Source organism: Falco punctatus, assembly GCF_963210335.1.
Source record: "Falco punctatus genome assembly, chromosome: 6".
NCBI lineage: Eukaryota > Metazoa > Chordata > Aves > Falconiformes > Falconidae > Falco > Falco punctatus.
This window is the reverse complement of record NC_137585.1, coordinates 70,563,896-70,585,704: the sequence shown is the minus strand read 5'-3', so window position 1 is coordinate 70,585,704 and position 21,809 is coordinate 70,563,896. Positions and strand designations below refer to the sequence as shown.

Below are 21,809 nucleotides of genomic sequence, written 5' to 3'. Positions count from 1 at the left end.
ACTGGACTTGTTGATTAAAAATACGAAAAAATATTGAAGGAAAAGGAGCACAGGAAGAATGATCTAAATTAAAGCTGTGATAGTCATTTTTCTCAATCCATGCTCACTTACAGAGACTGGAGCACAAGAAGAAATCACATTACCCTCCACCAACACATGGAGCTAATGCAATGCTACCTCCTGATGTAAAAATGCCCTTGAGTCAGTGTTGGCAGCACCCACAACGTGTAGTGACTGACCCTGCACATGGGTTGCAGGTTGAGATCTTGAGATTAAGCTCTTGTTTATATCCTCTGATGTACACTCAAAGGCTGAGCATTGCCCCTCTGTACTGAAGTACTGCACTGAATACTGTTTTACTCCTGGTCTGCCATGGCAAGCACAGCTGAGGATATGCTGGCACAAAATATGGTGTTTTCCCAAAGAAGTCTTACACAAAACAACAGGGCTCACAGCGGCTGTCCCAGCTAGAGATACCTTCAGGTAGAAGTGTAGGCAGTATTACCTATGTCCAGTGTCTGGTGCTTGGGAGTAAAATGCTTGCTGGGCTTATTGTTGTTGCAAAATTTGGAGAGCCAAGAGATGCAACCTAGAGCAGCCTGGGTTCATCCAGCCCCAATGCAGAGCTCTGCACTGCTGCAGGGCGGTGAGTAACCTCACTGGGAGATGAGGCTGGCTCATCCCCATACTGACCATTTCTCCTTTTTGCCCGTCCATGCCCGGGGATCCTCTGAGGCAGAGCTGAGGCCTCCCTCTTCTCCCTCGTGGACCCTAGAGAAGAAAAGGAGAGCTCAGTTAGCAATGCCTGGGCACCCTCCAGAGATAACCCACACCACTGGTTGGGGTTTTTACGCTAAAGCCCAACCTAGGCATCAGGAGAAGATACTCAGGGCCCTCTGGATCTCAGATGATCCACAGAGAGATCAGATGTGATGCATCAGGGCCTTGGGCTCTGTCCCCTCTGCCCTGGGCAACCACAAGGCATTTCCTATGGTATGCAGAAAGGATGGATGCTGCAGGAACAGAGGGCAGTTTTCTCTCTCTGACACTGTCTGTCCTGGCACTAGTTTGAGAAATGGAGTCTCAGCAGGAGGAGAAGGACTTACAGGTGGAGATAATACCCTCCCATGTTAGAAAAGAGGGTGGCCTCGCTGCTGCAGTTCAGACCCAGGGACTTTCTCTTAATTTAGAGAAAAGACAAGTAGTAGCGTGGGTGTAGAAAGTGGCATCTCACAGTCTCTTTAATCAGTGTCCAAATGAAAGCCATTTATTATCTCATACACAGCTTTCTAAGCGTGCAGTGCTTGTAACTGCTAATAACAAAACTTCCAGCCCTTTTAAACATACATGAGGGGATCGCGTACTTTCGGCTCCTTCCTCCCTTCTGTGATTCTTTTGATACATTTTTCATTGCAAGGCACAGCCTGGGGAGCAAGGTAAAGAAGAATAATGTTGTTGCTATGGTCTAAAGTTGTATCCAGTCCATTTTCTGTTGTTCTGGAAGGGTCTTTCTACACCTGTACCCCTTTAGGGGAAGGCTCTGGAGCCTTCCATAATCAGTTCCATAATCGCCCTGTCAGTCCTGAAGCACTGAGTGGGATTCAGCCATAACAATAGGCTGCTGGACAATGCCAGAGGCCCAGAGCATCCTCTGTGCCCTTGTACCATGAAGCAGATTGCTCTAGGTCAAATCTTTATTTGGTGATGTCTCAGGACACTATACAGATGTTCAGTTTGACCATCAGTGCAACATGGACCTTGCTGCACCACCTGCATTTTCCCTTCCTTAATCACTTCTTTCCTAAGACTTAAAACCAATGTTGGCTATTTTTTGTTTTGTGGCTCCAAAGAGCAAGGTATAGGCTTGCCCAATATTTGATGCCCTTTTCTATATGGGGAGAAAACCAGGTTAAGAATCAATAAAGTCTACACAGGCACCTTTACACCACCCAAGTCAGAAGACCTGCAAGGGGCTCTAGGACAGGGACACCTTTGAGATCCAGGACAGCTGACCTAGTAAGGTTCAGACTCACTCAGACTTTCACACAAAATTGGCTCTGAATTGTCCCAAGTTCTACCCTCAAAATCCAAAGCAATTTCCACTGGTGTGCCTTTACCAGCACAGTCCTGAACTGTCAGATGCAGCTACATATCAGTTAAATTCTCCATGCTATTGAATGTGCTTCTGAGTTGGTGAAGCATAATCACTGGTGATTGGAATTTGGATTATTTGGCTGAAATAAATCAGCAGGGCATAAAAGATTAAAAGAAGAAAATCCTGCCAGAGTCTCTATCTCCTTTCCTTGTTTTCAAAGCAACAGCACACTCTAATTCCCGTTTAGCAGAAACTCAAGTATTTGACAAACCATGTGTGTATTTGTGTGCATGCAGTTGATACATACATATAGATATGTATACACACACACACACAAGGATTATATCCTTACACATACTTATATAGGGGTGCATCACCCAAGGGTGAAACACGGCACACCAAATATCTGCCAGACTCATAGGCCGGCAGGAGTTAAAACAGGACTATCCCTCAGAAGACTTATGGATAATAGTTGCATCTTTCAGGTAGTTACTCAACTCCAACTTTTCTTTTGTTCTTGGTTCTTTCATGTTAATTTACGTATTCTCTTGTCCAGGCCTGAAACTCAGCCCGTCCCACCTGCACAACTGAGAAAGGTATTTTCATTTCCAGTCCTCTTTCACTTGGAAGTTTCTTCGTTACTTAATGGATGGTGTCTAAGGGTGGGTGATTAGCATTAATCTCTAGCATCTTCCCTCTGCATTGTGTTGGCAGCAGCAAGACACTCTTCATTACCATAGAATCTGGAGGCAGCAGGTTCCTGCTCATAAACAGTATTAGCATGCCTCATTTACAAGTCCTTTTGTTACATTTCAGAAGGTACTCAGCATGTCTTGCATGCAAAAACACTTATTAACTATGGCCAGCAAACGGGGTCTGAAAGCCACCAGCTCCTTCCGAAACACTGGTGTTCTGCTCCCCAGATAATTAGCAACAGGAGGGGTGCATTTGATGCCCTGTTAACTTGACATTATCAGCTTTTCTTTCTTCACTGAGATGTCACATCTTACACTGTAGATAGGAAAAGAAGAGAGGAAAGGGGAAAAAAAATCCTCTGGTGATAAATGCACCAAGAGATGAAGTTGGCCAAGATCCCACAGAAAGACAACAGATCTTGTAGCCATCTCACTGTGGGAGACCTCAAGTGCCAGCTTGTAAGGGTGGCGAGAGGGCAGATGTATGTGTGTGTACATGGTGACATGTGGGGCCACATCTGGGGTGCTAAGTCACATGAGGATGTAAGGTACTGATCTCATCAGGGTTCAGGGGATGCTACAGGCCATTTGCTGCTCACCTGTGGCCCTGGTTCACCCTGTGGCCCTTGAGGTCCATCTGGTCCTGCAACTCCAGTCTTCCCAGGCCATCCCATTTGTCCTTTGAAGCCTCCCAAGCCAGGAACTCCCTTGGCCCCCTGAGAATCACCGACAGAGCAGTTCAAGCACAGGTAGTTTTAGAGATGGGCCAGTCAAACGTTACCCGGGACTTTCATGGCATTGGCAGTAAGGGGAGACCATGTACATTCTACTGTGTCTGTTGTTGTGCTGTTGTTTAACAGAGCATCAGTAGGATGGTAGAGATCATTTCAACTTTGCTCTCCATCTTTACTTCTCCAGAAGGCACCTCACTGCTTGGTGACATGGATACCCCCTCTCTGGGGTGATGCCCAATAATTTCTAATGCCCAACTCTCCCTTCATATGAAAGTGGAGTCCTTTAGTCTGTAACTCCGGAAAAAACAGTGACTCCTGAGGAGGAGAAAGGAAGTTACCAGGAGCTGGCCTATAAATTTCCTACTCGTGTTTCCTACTGCACTGTTGAGCTTTCTCCTGGAGCTGCTGTGAACAGAAAAGGCTTTCGTTAAACACAGCAGCAGGAAAGATCTTCAGTCAGCCCAATACCCAACCTTCATCAGGGGCTGAAAGCAGACGTTTGTGGGAGAGAAGAACAGGAGAGGAAGGGAATAGTATTTCCCCAGGAATAATTTCCCAGCCACCAACCAGTTACAGCTCAGAGACTCAGTGAGCCAGAGATGTTGCTTGACAAGAGAAGAACCCATAGTGTTTGACACAGATGACCATCAGGGAATGAGGACCAGAAGAGTTGTCAATAAAAGCAACAAATTCTTTAAGAACCCAGATCAGCTGGAGACCAGATGGTGGGGCTGAATGTGAAAGGGCCTAAGGGTCTGGAAAACACCAAAAGACTTGATGGAGGAGGCTGCTGGGATTATTGTGGGGTTTTCTTTTCTTTCTTTCCTTTTTTTTTTTTTCCAAAACAACTACTGCTTTAACTGAAACCCTATTTTTTCCCTCCATGGAAAGGTACAAATTTTAGACCTGTTCTTTTAGGGAAGAAAATGGAAAATTAAGCAATGCAGAGAAGGAAAATTGGTGGGGGATGGGGAGTGTTCAAGGTGGGGACTTGCTCTCAAGCTGAGAGCAGAGCCTGGGAGCAGGTCAATTTGGAGACCTCTCCCACTCCCATGCCCAACGTGCCCAGAAGCAACAGTGTTATTCACTTTTTCTGCCCCACAGCATCTCAGGCACCCTTTACCCTGGGCATGGTGGTGTTGAATAAACTCTGACAATTAATCCCACTTCAAGGGTTTGGATGGCTTTTCCACATCCTAAGCAGGCACCCGTCTGGGGTTTTGTACATCAAGCAGAGGGTGAATTTAAGGAGACCTCCCTCTTCTGCCCTTTCCAATTGCAGTCCCAGCCTTAATGCTCCAGACAGTTGACATTTGCCCAGTGAAAGGGTACCTATGATGTAGAAAGTGTATAATTTTGTTAACTTGATCTGATGGATGTGAAATTTATTCTTTTAGAAATGGCAGCTCGATGCAGTCTGGTGAGTACTAACCTTTTCTCCTTTCTCCCCAGGAATCCCCAAGGCACCATCGTCCCCCGATGCTCCTTGTTCACCCTGGAAGGAACCAAGATAAAATCATAGCCAATGCAGACTTGGCCAGGCTGCAATTGGCTGAACGAATTGGCTTTTCTTCAGATTACAATATTATTTACTGAGTGTGACCCAGCAAGATGTCTCAGCCTGCACAGTGATGGTATTCAAGGAGATCGAAAAAAACTCATTAAAAAGCTCTTTTACTCAACACATGCAATAGTGCCTGTGGAGGATCAGGGCTGGGATGGATGAAGTTGAGTCAAGGGGTCCCCACCCCAGTGTCCAAGCATCTTCACCCAGATCTATGCTGGTTTATAGGAACAGATTCAGAATAATCCTGTTTGTGCCATTTGAAAGAAATAAGCCTGTTGTAGAGGTGGATTTGCAGCATCTGTAAAGCTTTTTGTAAACCTCTTACTTGTAGGCAGATGCATGATTTAGATACTCACCTTTGGTCCATGTGGTCCATCTGATCCTGAGATCCCTGGTTTTCCAGGGCTGCCAATTTCTCCCTGTGGATGAAAAAGCAGTGAATGGCTGTAAGCACAAACAACCCCTAAAATACTGGGAAAACACACTTGAAGGGGGAACATGATGACACTCCTGGTAACAGAAAGCTTAAGTATGGGCAAAGTCTTACTTCAGATCAGTATAAATTTTAGACTGTTCTGACTCCAAGCCCACCTACGTGAAAGTAAGTGGGAAAGTCACTGAACAGTAGTTCATTTACCCAATAGGCCAAGGCTGATGAAGTAAAATATTAATAACAACAACAGTAATAAGAACATATCGCATTGGCTCAGCTGTCAACAGACTCCCTTACTTCTCATCAAGCTTTTCAAAACCCTTCATAAAAAGACCGTTAACGGTCATTATCCCCGTTTATAGAGGAAGGACTAATGGTGTTGACAATTGGAGCAATGTGTCCAGCAGTAATTTTGAATTGAGTTCAGGCAGTTGCTTAGCCACAGACCAGGAGGGGATGTGGGCAGGGTGTGCTTTTTTTTTTTTACTCCAGTTTATCAAAAAATTCCCTGCAATATGTTGTTTTTTTTTCCTGTGGGTGGAACAGGGAACAACCTTGTAGAAGATGGGTGACCATGACAGGGCTGCTAGCAAAGTGGGATGAAAAAAAAAAAAAAAGGGAGGTCCTTAAAACCTCTCCATCCATGGCTCCCTGCTCTGCATGGCTATGTCCCCCTGTGCTGCAGCCTGCAGCCCCAGACTACCAAGAAGTACTTCTCCTGCCAGAGTTACGGTGGCTTCTTCATGTGTGATGCTATCCTGGGAATGATTTGGGAACACTGCTGGAAATGAGGTGGCTAGAGCAGGATGGAAAGCTGGGCATAGCTCACCTTGATGCCTTTGGCTCCAGGAGCACCGATGCGTCCTGGAAGCCCTCGTAAGCCCTGAGGAGAAAGCAGATCACAGGTAGTGATGTTAAATCAAAGCGAGGGCAGGAGGGAAGAACTCTGCATGTGCACAGGGTTAACCCCAATGCAGTGCTGCAAGCTCTTCCCTTGCTTGCAGCATCCTTCGCTATTGGCCTCACTGCAGCCTGGAGCCTGGGCTCTCTTCTCTGCTTGTTGCAACCTTTGTTTCACAGAATCATGGAATGGTTGAGGTTGGAAGGGAGCTCTGGAGGACTTCTTGTCCAACTCCTCTGCTCAAGCACAGCCATCTAAAGCTGGTTGACCAGGACCATGTTCAGACAGCTTTTGAGTATCTCCAAGAATGGAGACTTCACAGGATCTTGCCCATCTCCTACCTTTGTTCCTTTCTGCCCAATGTCACCAGTGGTCCCAGGATCACCTTTTCCTCCCTACATGAAAAAAGAAAAACATATCAAGTACAGACTGAAAGGTAAAAAATACAGCCCTGGTGATAGCATCACCTTGCATTTATATTGTGGTTTTAATCACCAGAGGCTCCTTGAAAACTTGAAGATCACGGTCACCTTGATGCTAGAAATGCAGCCAGCTCTGGGGTGGGACAGGGAACAACCTTGCAGAAGATGGGTGACCGTGACAGGGCTGCTAGCAAAGTGGGATGAAGTGCTGTGATGAGTTACCACAGGGTCTGTAGCTTATGCTGGGCAACGTTTGGAAAATGACCCTTGTGGACCTCTGTTGGTGTAGACGTTATTGAGGTTTGGGAGCTAACGGAGTGGCAACAGTCACAAGGACCTGCACTGTGGCAATGTTGGATGGTCTCCCTCAGCTTTTTTGTTGGTCACTGCCCCTGGAAAATGAGTTTGTTGTTCAAAGTCTGGATCCTTCAGGCACTAGCTGAATGATCTAGAGGATGTTCATGAAGTTCAGCGAGGTCTTTCTTCCCTCCTCCCTCCCACAATCTTCTACTGTTTGGTTTTTTTTCTCTCATGGGAGAATAAAAAAGAAAACCCACAGATTTCAGCTTGTTTCTGGAAAGTAAAGGGAAGACATGTTCCCACCGAGCATCAGTTTGAAGATGCATTTTCAGCAATAAGGGGCTGACATCCCATCCATGTGCAGGAGTTTATCTTGGGGCAAGGGAGGCATCCTGTAGTGACAGAGAACCAGCTTGTCCCAGGAAAGGGAAGTCCATAAGGGCTTTAGCAAATGATTGCTTTGTTCCCTGCTATCTCCATCAGACAGGTCAGCATTGAGGAGAACTGGACTTGGTATGTGAAGGAACCTGAAATTTGGGCCTTGGTAAATAACAAAGGAAAACTCATGCTGAAAAACATGGGAAAACTTAGGATTCTGTTCTTAGTGACACGGACAGATTCTCTGCTGGCATCCAGAGAACGGCTTGTCCTAAAGATCAGGCCAGAATGTGCATTAGAGACTTCTCCAGGAGGTTTAGGGAGTGATTTCATCTTACGCTGAGCAAGAACCTAACTCCAGTAATGAGGCATGCAGGGTGTGTGAGGAGAAATGATCTTGGGGTCAAAAAAGGCACAGAGCCTCCTACTTGCCAGTCAAACCACATCCTTCCCTGTTACTCACTGGCTTCCCCTTCTGCCCCTGAAGACCTCTGTCACCTTTGGCTCCCTTGTTTCCGTTCTTCCCATTGAGACCTGCTGCACCCTGCCAAAGAAAAGAGAAAAATTAATTTCTGTGTCAGCTCTTGCAGGGAAGGTGGCTGAGGACAGTCATTAGGATCAAAACTCAATAGCAAGAGCCCAGGTTTCATGTTCCTGCAGTCTGAGGCTAGAAGCTACCCTAGGGCTAGCAATAAGACCTGAAGCTGGGATTTAGCGCCCATTCCTCATGGGTTTGTAAGCCACTTACAAATGCAACCTGTGAGTTGATTTATTTATAATTACAGCTTGGGAAATAGAGGCACACAGCAGCTAAAGAGTAGTCTCGGGCCAAGAAAATTTAGGTGGTGATGGCTGTGGTTGCAAACAGGAGCAAGGGCATTAAGCAGCTAGCATACACTGTGAGTGACTTAGAGGGATGCGCAATCCTGGGCACTGCATCTGCAGTTTCAGACCCATCAGTCAAGGAAAGCAGTGCTGCGTGGTGACATTTGGTTTGATGAATGAGCAGATCCAGGCATGGGATTATGCACAACTGCAGTTCAGAGATCTCCCATTTGGAGAGCTGGGAGCCAAAGAGAGATTTTTATCCAGCCCAGACTTGTGGGTAGTGCTGGACAGAGTTGCTCCTCCAAGAAGATACCTTCTTGCCACACTTCAGAGGTTCTCAGCTTGTGGAGCCAACCTTGCAGCTCAGCTCAGCATGGGACATTGAAGCCACCTCCAGCACTGGGGCCTCTTTACATGGGGTCTCCCACTGTTTCGGTAGCAAACTAAAAGCTACTGGAAACAAATACCTGTGGTTTTTGTTTTTTTTTTTAGTGTTTTTTGTTTTGTTTTGTTGTTTTTTGTTGGTTTTGTTGTTTTTTTCAAGGCTGTCATAGTCTACTCATCCATTCTGGCCAATTTTGATGGCAGTTTTCAGAACCTGGATGTGAGATTAAATAGGATTTATCCCCACTTGAGACACTGATTGCACAGGGCTCAGCTCACTTGGAGGAAAATGAATTGCCTGTTTAAGCAGAACAGGAGATGAACAAGTGGCATGTTATACTTGCAATTAATTTGCAGTGGGTTGTTGAAAGGAAACACATTTACTTAAAAAAAATAAATTAAAAAATCAGCTACCAGATTTGTATACCAAGCAGACCCATCACCTCTCTAATTACTTCTCCTCTCTGTGATGAACAGACACTTCAAAAACGACCATGGTGACAAGCAAACATCCTAGAGACACATGGGTGGGATGGTGCTGCCCCTGAAGGTGGGTCAGATGGTGAGTACAGAGCCATTACATTTTACATTCCCAGATATAAAAATTCAGCTCCTCCTCTGGGGAACATGTGGCTTCTTCAAACCCCTCCCCAAGCCTCAGCACGTTTTACATTTCAGAATAAGTATTTGAAAGCTGACCAGGTGCTCCTCCATGGCTCTGCAGATCATGCCTGGATCAGGTAAAGTTAACATTCTTCAAGCACTGCCTACACTATCGGGCACAAACATCTTGAGCAAGCTCTTTATTTAATAGTAGCTATTTATTGACACGATCAATATAAAGTTCCATCTGAGGAAGTAAATGGACCATAAAACCCCCAGCTAACTAGAGTTTCTCTGTTTGCTAAGACAAATTGCCTGCTTGGAGGGTAATAAACTTTTTGGTTTGATGGTTATATCTCAGAAGCCCAGGATACCTTCAAGAGCCTGGTGTTTTTAAGATAGCTTTGAACTGGGTGCAGATCCATCTGGCCAGGGTTTTATACACCTGTATCCAAGGAGATCGGCTAAAAAGCTTGATCTTGAGCACTGCCTGATCCTGAAGGAACCTGGCACTAGTTAGAGGTTTCTCAGTCAGCTTTAGTATTTCTCTTAGTTGTCCTTAGTGGCTCCTGTCAAGGAGAGACCTTTCCTTGTTTCCCTGTGCTTCCCCACCTGCCTGTATCCAACTCTATTCTGTTTGCCTGAGATCATGAGATGCTTCTTGCCTGCTCTTGACGTGAAAGGAGTCCAAGTGGCTTTAGGAAGAGTTAATATGTGCTGGTAGGCTGAAAGGTATCAGGGTCTAAGCCAGGGGTCCCCAAACTACAGCCCACGGGCTGGATACGGCCCCCCAGGGTCCTCAATCTGGCCCCCAGTATTTACAGACACACACCCCTGAAACCAAGCAGCCGCAGATGGCTGCCTGCCACCTCATCCACGCGCCAGCCCCCTGGTTAAAAAGTCTGAGGACCCCTGGTCTAAGCCATGGCTACATGGTCCAGTAAACATAAGCAAGTTTTTGATCTGGGTCTTATCTTACCATAGGTGGACTCCTACACATCATGTGCTGAAGAGGCTTTGTCATATGGACTAGAAAGTTTAGAACAAGTCTGGGACATGAAGGGGAAGCAGGTCAGAAAGCTGATGCTTTTCAAGACCATCTGCACCCAGGAGAAGAAAAAGATGGCATAGGAAGAAAAACCAAAACAAAACAAATAAAAAGAAAGAGGGGAAGAAGAAAACATTTGAGCACTAGGCAAGGGAAAGAAGCTGAATGGAAATTTGTTCCCTTAGATTTACATTCCGTGTTCTGCCAGGCAAATAAAGGCTGGGCAATAAAAGCTAGTACAATGGCAATTTAAAGGCAATTACTGGTGGAGTACTGGAAATGGCTCTTGCTATTTGGTTCTGTTATTAAAGTGTTGCTGGAACAAGCTTCATTTAACTGCAAAGACACCAGGTACTACGAAGGCATGGCAATGCAGGGGCTTAGTCATAAGTCCTGAGTGCTGGCTGTGACGCAAAAACATTTTTGAGAGCTGAGGATCTTTGCTTCCAGACACAAATTCCCGTGAAGCTTTGGGCTGAAGCCAGGGAGAAGTCTGCCTTGTCTCCAGGCTCATCATTTCCACTCTGATGAACGAGCTGGGGAATTAGCTGGGTTACCTTGGGAAAGTGTGAAACCCAGCAGTAGGAATGTTGCCCCAGTGGCGTGCCCTGAAAGGAACAATCTGCTTGAAGACACACAGCAAAGGGCTAATGCATTTCCAAACCATGGTGTAGGCTGCAACCTCTGCTACAAGGCTTTCCACCTCGTGGGCTTCAGTGTTCAATATTTGATGGGATGATGCATATGAAGTAGCTGGGACTCTCAACCTCAGAGTTTCATCTGTGTTTTTTTCCCTTCCCTGCTGAATCTTTTGTCTAGACTGTCCTGCTCACAATTATTTGCTGCAGTCCTGAGCATCCTCCCTGAAAAATTCTTTCTTGATGTTGGAGCTGCTACTGGTCCTCACAGCTGTGATGAGCATTTGTTCTCAGGCACTGCATCACAGAGATGGGTCAGTCTGATACCCTGCTGCAAAGACTCTAAGGTATCCTGGGTAGTCTTCCACCTGTGGCCAAAAGATCTGTCTGAGTAACTTCTCTTTGACCAGCCTGGACTCATCAGAAGTGTTCAGGACACCTCAAGACACACCCCCAGGGAAAAAATCTTCTTAGGAGATGGCTTTTTCCACTCTGAGTGTCCAGGGGAGCCTGTTGTCAAGCCCAGGGCAGACCCCCACACCTCACCTTTCCTCTCCTCTGGCTTGAAATGGTCCACTGCTCAGCAGGCAGGAGAACTGGGTTGTCATATGGGTTCACCTAAGTCCCCATGCAGCTGATGAGCGAGGTAGGGCTTTCTTGTCAGTACCTCTTCAGAGCTGTCTACCTACCACTGTTATCAGTGTCTACAAACACCTTAAGGGCAAGTGCCAAGAGGACGGGGCCAGGCTCTTTTCAGGGGTGCCCAGCAACATGACAAGGGGCAACAGGCAAAAACTGCAGCACAGGGAGCTCCACCTGAATATGAGGGAGAACTTCTTTACTGTGAGGGTGACAGAGCATGGGACCAGGCTGCCCAGAGAGGCTGTGGAGTCTCCCCCTCTGGGGACGTTAAAAACCCACCTGGACAAGACTCTGCAACCTGCTCTGGGAGAACTTGCTTTAGCAGGGAGTTGGACTAGGTGATCTCCAGAGGTTCCTTCCAAACTCTACCATTCTGTGATTCTGTGACCTATATCAAGAGGTCTTATGCTCTTAATGATATCTATAGTAAAGTCAAATTCCTGCTTACAACCATTCTCACACCTATCATACTCCAGGTTATAAGGCCTTGATTATCACTTAGCTTTCAGACCTTGCAGACTACTGTCTGGTTTTGACTGTAGCATTGTGCTGTGTAACGGTGACAAAAGAGTGTCCATTAGCCTTCCTGTGCTGTCCATATTTAGCATCTGATTGTTCCAGTGTTAACCAGAATCTTTTGACTTGCTCTCACTTTTTGCTTTGTCTTCAGGTGTGCAGTTTTGCTTTCACGTCTTGTGAAATCCACCACTCTCAGTGATTAGTGTGGACTGAAAAATCCTAGATTTCTCCCATCCATCCCCCCAGTCACATGCTGGTGGCTCTGCTCCAGCACAAGCTTTGGCAGATGTGCTCTGGCAAGCATTCAAGAATGAAGCATATCGGAAGTGGTTCTGAGTGCAAAATCAGAAGGTCCAGGGAACTGATGGGTCTCCCACCATCCAGGCAAGCTGAACACCCTAGGAATAGGCACACGGCTGTGTGGATGGTGCTACCACACAGACCCTGGCTTCCTCAGTTAGAGGGCAAGGATCCACCGGCTGCTGGCCAAATATAGAGCTCAGCTCAGAAGAGGAGGTGAAGAAGCTTTTTGAGCTCCAACTTGTACACCTAGTGAGGAGGACTGCAAACCAGGATGGAGAGGGCCAAGAAACATTGGTAATCATAGATCCTGGGAACCCAAAATGGCAAGAGAGGGGGACAGGGGTATTCATAATAGAGCTTTAGTGAGAATAATGGATTAATCTGCCAGTATGTTAATGCACAAAGCATGGGAAATACAGAAGAGGAGCTGGAAGCCTTGATACATGATCAAGATGATGACTTAATAAGCGTAAGACAGAATGCAATATTAATATAGAAGGGTGAAGCACGGCAGGAATATCAATGTAAAAGAACGCAGTACTTTTAGAGGATAAAGGAGGAGTAATATCAAGAATGCACCCATTGCCTCGAGGTCAGTTGTAAAGTCAACCAGATCCATTGAAATTCTCTGGGAAATGATTACAGGGAGAAGACACAATCGCTGTCAACTTGATTGGGAACTCCTATAGAATTCCAAATCAAAGAAAGTAAATGGATGAGACTTTTTACAAGCTGGTTAAATTATCCAGAGTGAATTCAGCAGGACAGAAAGGGATGAACAAATGTTTGCAACGAGTTGGCAGCAATTTGTGGATATGAAAGATGGAATTAGAGGGATCTGAGAATAAGAACTGCTAGCCATTACCTTTAAGACTTTGCATAGGACAGACTGGGTGTAGGTAGACTGGATCAAGTAGTGTCTGTCTTCAAGAAAAGGGGAGACAAGGACTTGGGGAGTGATACATAAGACAGCCTAGCCTAACTCTTCAGAATAACTTGGGGGAAATACTGAAGTATCTGTGAGCACTTAGAAGCTACAGTGAAACCTGCGTTTGTGAAGAACAAGTCACATCAGGGTGTTGCGTCCTAACACAGGTGTCTGAAATAGATGACGAGAATCATGCTCTAAGAGTACCCTAAAGCTGCCAGTAAAACAAGCCTGAGCATGCCTTGCTTGGATATGGAAAATGGACGTGGCAGACATCTAACCTGAGGTCAGATGAATTTCACCCAGGATGTCATATATCGTGGCCCTTCCAGCAAGGCCCCGGCCCCAATGTGACTTTTGCAATTTTAGAAACTTAACGAAGGACCAGACCCAAGCCCTATTATCTCAGCCTAGCTCCAAGCACAGCACAGATAATGCTAACCTGCACCAGCAGAATACCTAAATATTTCAAAGGAAAGATTACTTCGCTTTCTTCCAGTTTTGGTTGACAAGATATCACTTTCTGGTAGTTAACTGTGTAATGTGCTGATCCCGGTAAGTGATAGTAGAAAATAGCACATCATCCAACCATGACTGGATAGTTGCTGGCCAGGATGAGTCCAGCTGTGCTTACTTTGCACTCAGCAGCCTCAGTAAATGCCTTTGCTTCACTCCTGCTGGTTGTCACCTATGGATTCAGGTGTTCATTACAAGGAAATTTCAAAAATGCACTCGATCCAATGCCTGTGCGTAGGGATCCCAGATGCTGAGATCTTAGAGCATGTTGCAGCCTATCGCTTTGGCAAAGTGCTCAGAAGGCTGTTTTTAATGAGGCAGGGGTTGAAATACTTAACTGAATGATGGCCTTTTTCTCAGTGAGCAATTACCAGTCTGGATTATGGGCTTGTAAATAGTTACACAGCTGTGACCAGTAATCAGCAGGCAGTGCTGAATGGCTGTGGAGACTTCACAGCAACAGATAGGTGCTGAGAATCACTCACACATATAGAAAGAGGCATAACTGGGGAACAGTTTAAGATAATACTGATATTTCACATTACAATTGAACATGTTTGTATTCCCATGACCTGAGAAAAAGTCCCAGTCACCTTTTGGTGTTCCCTCCCCTCCTATTCCTTCCTTTCCCTGATGAAAACAAATCAGCAGGGACTTTTTTTTCATTTTGGACAACCTTGGAGACCAAGTTTTTCACCTGGGGGTTTCTTCCATGCGAAAAAGTGAATTTCAAAGGCATGTAAACACTTTTGCATACCAGAATTGCTTTTCTTTTCTTTTTTTTTTTTTTTTCCCAATTGCAGTTTGTCAGGAAACCAGGTGAACTCAGAGATTACCCAGGTCCTCCAGCATAACTGTTTTCCCTCTGGCCAGGAACACGCACCCACTGAGCACTGAGAATATCCACTTGTAGCCCAGTCCTTTCTCATGGGATATACAACCTCTAGTCACCGTTCTTAAGCCATTTGAACATGAAACATCATTTGTTCCTGTCTGGCAATGCCCCCTAATACACTAAAGGCATTAAAAAAGAATAAATAAATGCATATTTCATGTGTTCCTTAATGCAAAATGCAACATCCTATTAAAACATACTTCTGGCTGTGGTCCCCCATGCCCATGGCTGGTTTTCCAGCAAAGCCTCTTTGAATGTGAGCTTTGTGGGGCAGCACTGAGCCAACACAGCCTCATCCCACCCCATGACCCACACATGACTGTGAGGAGAGGACCAGCAGTGCAAACCCAGCCCCATGCCCAAGACTTGCAAATGCAGAGAAACATGCTCCAACTCACAGCAGAGCCTGGCAAGCCTGGTTCTCCTGGCTCCCCCTGCAAGGAAAGTGGTGACAAGTTACAATGGTGAAGAGCTGCATTTCCTCTGGGAATGGGGATTGCTGTAGGAGATACCTACAGCTGTGGAAGAGGAGACAAAGGGACCTTTAGATACCCCAAATGGAGCCTTACATCTCCATTGACTATAACTGGAGCTTAGACAGCAGTTCACCCCTCATGCCTCCATATTGATATTTCAGTGGGTCACTATTGGCTATTTTAGCCCAGGAAAGATGCCAGAGCATTGTTGCTTTACAAAATGGGAGAACTCTTCAGAGGTCTCCTGGAAAAGCACAGCTACTTCTGCTCTCTGGTAGCCTCATAATATTTCAATCAGCAATTTTGGAGAGGGAATGCAGAATTACATTCTGTGAGAAAACTGTGACGGGATTTTACACGTCAGTTCTTGCAGGGAATGCCTTAGTATAAGTGCTTACTGTACTCACCTTCTGTCCCACTGGTCCTCTTGTTCCAAAAAGCCCCATCACTCCCTTGGAGCCAGCTTCACCTTTGACTCCCTAAAATTTTAAAATCCCTGTCAAATATATTTTGAGTACCTACTGCTCTTGAAGTGTCCCCACCTGAGAGTGGTCAGCAGAAGAACCCACGGAGGGGGCAGAGAGGATGACAAAAAGCACCATTTCTATAGCAGACCTCAGCCCCAGGGAACCCAAAGGTCTGTGTGGTAGGCACTGCTAGGGAAGAACACCATCAGCTGCAGAATGACTTGGCAGAAGCCTCAGGGAACTGTCCTGTAAAAGAGTTGGTGCCCAGTGACGGGGACTTAAGAAAAACAAGCAGAAAATGGTCTTAAAGCTTCTGGATGAGCTGCCTCCTTGCAAACACTCACGTACAAGACCCTGCTGGACTTACTGTTGGTGGAGATACTACTCTGAGGCTCTGTCCAAAGTCCTTCATATATTTGGCCAAGAGGTGTTCTTGCTTTAGGAGATGCTTATTCATTATTTTTTATTAGAATGCAGTCTGACATATATCATGTACGGGCTTTCATTTGACTTAAAAAACCAGGGACCACCCATGCGAGCATCTCCATGGGTTTCCTTTACAGTCGCTGGGGACCGAATCAGTGCAGCCAGTCGTGGTAAGGACACAAATTGCCTCTTCACAAGGGAGAGGCCCACTTTGGGCCAGGCGATTCTCACCTTGAACTACACTGATATACAGGTTCCCTTGGGAACTAACAGGAGCTGGATGTCTAGGTCAGACAGGGATGCTACTTTTGTAGATACCTATATTTATTCAGCAAAGTCCCCGTCCTGGGTCAGACTTTTGGAGCAAAAAGCATTATGTGAAAATAGTTGTGATTAGTACATGGAGGTTTATCTGTGACTCAGTCTGAGAGTGGGAGAGTTATGTGATTCCTCCCAGTGGTGTGGTGATGGGTTGAGACCTGAGACCTCCACAGGGTACTCTCAAAGACCAAAGGCAGAGGAGCAGGCGACTCACTCTGCCACCACCCAGGCAACAGCCCTGTGTGAAGAAGAGGAAGAGAGGAGCCAAACAAGCCTTAACAAGAATGTCACAAGAGCTGCAGGCTGTGAAGTAGCACGGCCAGTTCCTGGAAGGAGAGGGAGATGTGGGACTCTTACAGTGCTGCAGTAATTGAATGGTCACTTTTCCCAGAGCAGTCCTGTACTGCAGACCTGGTCCCAAAACTACAGAATTGACATCTGGTAAACTGGATGTGTACCATGTCCCAAGCCCCAGCCCAGCATCCTCCTTTCCCTTTCTGTGGGAGCTGGGTGAGCATGTCCTTGTACCATGTTTTCCAGCAGGCACAGGGGAAGGGAGGATGCAGAGACATCAGTCCCTGCCTCACACAACCAGTGACTTTTTGCTGTCTCTCTCAGTCCCATCAGGAAGTTCATACCTTTTCTCCTACAGGCCCATCCTCTCCCTTCTCGCCTTTGTCTCCATCAAAACCTGGCAGGCCCTGTTCACCCTGAAAGGTAAGACAGAAATTAGTGGATTGTGTCTCTTCTAGAAGGACTCAGCTCTCAGCCACTGGCTCTGGACCAAAGTGCTGGTTCTCAGAGCTTGTCCCAAGCACTGCTCAGTGCTGATGTGACCAGCAGTGGGGAAGGGACAGCTTAAAAAGTCAGTAAGAACCAAACTTACAAGATCGCCTTTACTGCCTTTATAGCCCTGAGGTCCAAAAACAGTCCTGGGCTCACCCTAGAGAAAGGATACACAGAGAGATGTAGACACCTGGTGATAAATGAACACGTGGGTTCCACTGGATGGAACCGCACCTGCTAGGATGGGCAAAATAGCAATTCACACATCTGCAATAAAGGTAAGCATTTCCCAAACGGTGGTCCATGTGCTGGGGAAGGCACCTATGTTCCACAGCACAGCATTAATTGTTAAGGTTAGTCATCTTTAACTACAAGCTGGATGATGAACATTCACATCATGGTGTCCTGATTTATGGACATGGAGTTGGAGCTGAAGGAGAGGAGTGGCACTTAGGGTATCCCTCAGAGGTAGTTTTTGGAGGGTCAGACCCCCAAACTGTCACCCTGAGAGAGCCAGTAGCTACAGACATGCAGTAACCCCATGGACACATCCATGCCAAGTCTATTTATCAGCTCAGCAGCTGAGGAGGGACATTTCGCTCCTCAGAAGATGAAGAACCTGTGACAAGGTTATTCCCATACAAGAAATGGCTCTGCTCTGACAAAGCAATGGTTGTGTCTTTAAAGTGGTGATGCTGTCCATAGTTCGGAGGGAACAGGGCTGAAGCCACCTTCTAATGGGCAACTGCAGCCCATTTGTAAAGGACTTCCTTTACTCCAGCTCTCTTCAGTGTTGCAAATATCCCTTTTCAGGGTGACTGTGCCTTGCTGCTGGAGTCTTAACAACCGTGCATCAATCAATATTGCCCAAACTTTGACGATCTTTTGCAGTTTATCCAAATGCCACCATAGGACTCTGATCAAATTCTGGCTTAATATACCCTCCTTACTCTGGAGGGTCTCTAACAGAGACAAGATGGGGCCCAATCAATTTTGGGAACAAAAGGGAGGATAAAGATCCTGTAGTTTAATCCAGTACATAGCACATGCCCTGGGATTCATGCAGTTACTCCTGTATCGATCAAGGGAGTATTAGAAAGAAAGTTAAGTTGCAATTGTGTAGAACAAACCCAAGCCAATTATCCCCCCCCCCCCCCCCCCCCCCCCTTCTGTTTTATCTCACACTCCGTCTTATATTTTATTAAGGTATTCTTTGGAAAATGCATTACATATTCCTTCAGCTTGGCAAGTGTTTTGGGGCCTCTTCATGAAGCAGATTAAGAATTGATTCGTCTCTGATGCGAGTCCCCTTTGAAAGTAGCTTCCTCAGAGACAAATCAGCCTTAATCATTTAATACTGCATGACTCAAAAGCAGAATCATCATGTAGGTTTTCTAAAACTCATTTTCTAACAAGCCATTCCAGCCAGGAAGGAAGTTAACAAAACACTGGGCAGAGGTTCAGCATTTTCTGTGCATTTTCCAGAAGTGCTCAGGGAGTTATTTTCACATTACCTGCTATGAGCCAGCTCAGTCTTCTTAAGATTACAGTATGCTTTGGGGTGAGCTGGTTATACCAAAATCAGTGGAAATTTTCTTCCTCCCTTAATTCACAGGAGGCATTTTTGTGCCCCAGCAAATAGTTGCCAAAATGACTCTTTTTGTTGTTTTGTAGGATCCCGTCAAAACTATCATGCAAGCTCATAACTTGGAGCTGTGTGTTCAGTGCAAGGATGGCATCAACAAAGCAGATTGAAACTGGTGGAGACCGCTGAGAAGGAGAGGGGCATCTACATGTTGTTTTCCACTACCTACATAGGTGTATAATATAATGAGGATGGATCCAGGCTTTTGGAGGCACACAGTGAAAGGACAAGTTGCAACAAGAGAAACTTCTGTTAGACAGAAGTAGAAATGTCACCCTGGGGTGGCTGGACACCTGAGCAGGGACACAGAGAAGCAGACATGAGGCCCTGAGCCTCAAATTCTCGAGATTTCATTGGCAATGGGATCTTGATCCAGGCACATGGATGACACTGCACATAACACCATGGATTGAAAGTAGGATTTAAAGTCCTCTTCAATGAAAGGCATTTGCACCCCATCATCTGCGAACCTTGCTCAGTGCTCCATGCTGGGTGGGCTACACTCACCCACATGTAACAATATGAATCCTATAAAATCACTAAGACTCCAGACATCTGAAAACACATATAAATATTTTTTACCGTTTAAGCCTCTACCTTGTAAGATCACTGACTCATTTAAATAACTGTCCATCTGCTCACTGGCAACTATAAAATCCTGAAAGCCTTTTACCCCATCTGCCCCAGAAAGTCACAATCTGGAATGTCCTTACTCTTTCTCCCTTGGGTCCCAGAAGTCCCCGATCGCCCTGTGCAAAGGAAAGAAAAAAAGATAGTGAGTGATTCCCTTTTTACAGGCTCTTCTTGTGCTTCTCAGCCCACTGATTCACACTCCAAGCCACTAAGATCTATTATAGCTGGAAGTCAGTTCCTCTGGGCACTCTGCAAGATCATTAGCTTACCACAGGAGATTGCATACTACTAGAATTTGTTACATTGACAAATAATAAAGACCCAGAGGACTGAAGGGGTTTGCCTGACTCCATGCTCAGCACATTCACTATGTGGAGCCATTGCTGGATTTTGACCTCCCAATGGCACGCAGCATCTCCGTGCTGCAGGGATGTGCCTACACTACATTTAGGGTGGAATGGCATCCTGTATAATACAGGATTTCCCAAATTTCAACCTCAAATCTGACATGCTTTACTGAGAGTGTATGAAACAGTAGCTACTCCCGGAAGTTTTTTATAATAGGCATGGTACATGAGGTTGAAGGGTAGGACTCATTCCTGATGGCATCTCATAATCTTCTCTAGTGCTCGATTGGTGTGGTGACAGCAGGAGAAGGTGCGGGCTGCAAGGACCAGGTGAGGACAGGAGAGCAGAGGCAGGCTTTACAACTGCACTTGAATTTCTGAATGGCAGAGCTGGTTGTGGATCTCTCCCCTGCTGTCCCATTGCACATCCCTGACATCTGGGGTGCAGTTCTCAGTACTGCACTTCCCAAGGGTTGCAAGTGGGATGTAGCAGGAGACCAAGGGGACTCCTGCTCACCGATGCAAATGAAAAGCATGTGCTGCATGCTGGGCAGTCATTGTCCTGCTGATGCTGCAGGACATCTGCTCCCTAGCCCTGCACAGCTGGGGATCAGCCAGAGCTTATCAGGGGTCCTCTTCTGTCCAAATTCCAAAACTTCCTTCCAAAAAGACCTAGGCATGCATAAAGACAACATGCACCCTCATTTCAGCCCAGCCATTACAAGGGGCTGCTAATGCCACTTCACACTTCCACACACTGATGGAGGTCCCCTCCCAGTCTGCTCCCAGAAGATGCTGGGACTGTCCCTGCTGTTTTAACAGGGGCATCAGCAGTGTGGGCTGCTGCAGAGAAAGGCTCCCCACAATGGTGCTTTCCTCCAAGGCACTGTGTAGATAAGATGACTGTTGCTTACTCTTTCACCTTTCACACCCGGGAAGCCTTTTAGACCCTGAAAGAACATAAAATGACACATGAAGGTAAATACTAGCAGAGGGAAGGTGTTAGGCAAGAGCAGCTTCCACTCAAAGGCAGAGCTGCCTCCATGGGCAGGCTGCACCACGGAGAAGCTGCTGGTAGGACCTGCACAGGAGCCTCTACTCTCCTTTCTCTCCCCCTAATAGCAATTTGAGAAGTGAATCACACTCATCAAAGAGAAAATTTAGCCATAAGCTTCTGCCCACCATTGGTTCTTGGGCACAACTCAGGATGTCTTGGCAGATGTATAAATTTAGCCAACCTCCCCCATTTTGCAAGCCATGTGCCATGATTTTCATACCCTTAACATTAATGAGAAGCAACCCCCACCTCTCAGAGAGTGTATGTGAACGGTTGCTCCCAGAGGGTTCCTCCTAGGTGGAGGTGATGGGGATCCCCAGATGTTCCCCAGGGAAGGTCAGAGCCCCTGGAGACAGAGCCAGGATGGGAACCACACCTGGAGAGCTGAAAAGCCATGGTGGTCACCCCAGGTGTAACCTATTTGCAAAACTGGGGACCAACGACCTTCCCTGAATATGCAGAGAGGTGGCACCTTCCACCTGTAGAACTGGCAGCTCTTCACAAGGGTGAACATGGACAGGGTGGGCGAGGAGAAGATAGAGTACAGATATTTCCCAAAGGGTACAAAAACTGGGCTTCGCCATCCCCCTGTGCCTTGCGCTGCTGCTTTGACCACTGGGACACATCATCTTGCAAGCCCTTGTGGTGTAAAGGCCAGCCTTACTGAGAATTAGCCTTTCAGAGATGAGATCCCAGGGTGAAACCTGGTACTGTGACCACCCTTGGCCTTGTGAGGAACTTCATGAAGGCCCATCCTGTTTGTAATGACAGATTCATTCCAACATAACAGATAACAGCCTAATAAATAAAAAGGTGTTTGTC

General features: G+C 46.3%; 1 protein-coding gene across 1 annotated transcript in view; it reads right to left on the bottom strand.

Moving 5' to 3' along the window:
* Positions 1–21,809, bottom strand: part of LOC308066324 (uncharacterized protein) — a 117,807-nt gene that overhangs the window by 11,283 nt on the left and 84,715 nt on the right. The window contains exons 69-81 of the mRNA XM_080393454.1: positions 20,845–20,880; positions 19,664–19,699; positions 17,406–17,462; positions 17,158–17,229; positions 15,713–15,784; positions 15,228–15,263; positions 7,989–8,069; positions 6,767–6,820; positions 6,354–6,407; positions 5,448–5,510; positions 4,957–5,019; positions 3,390–3,506; positions 694–771 (exon numbers count right to left, since the gene is read on the bottom strand). Coding sequence (XP_080249580.1) covers positions 694–771; positions 3,390–3,506; positions 4,957–5,019; positions 5,448–5,510; positions 6,354–6,407; positions 6,767–6,820; positions 7,989–8,069; positions 15,228–15,263; positions 15,713–15,784; positions 17,158–17,229; positions 17,406–17,462; positions 19,664–19,699; positions 20,845–20,880 — 819 coding nt within the window. The remainder of the gene's footprint in view (positions 1–693; positions 772–3,389; positions 3,507–4,956; positions 5,020–5,447; positions 5,511–6,353; positions 6,408–6,766; positions 6,821–7,988; positions 8,070–15,227; positions 15,264–15,712; positions 15,785–17,157; positions 17,230–17,405; positions 17,463–19,663; positions 19,700–20,844; positions 20,881–21,809) is intronic.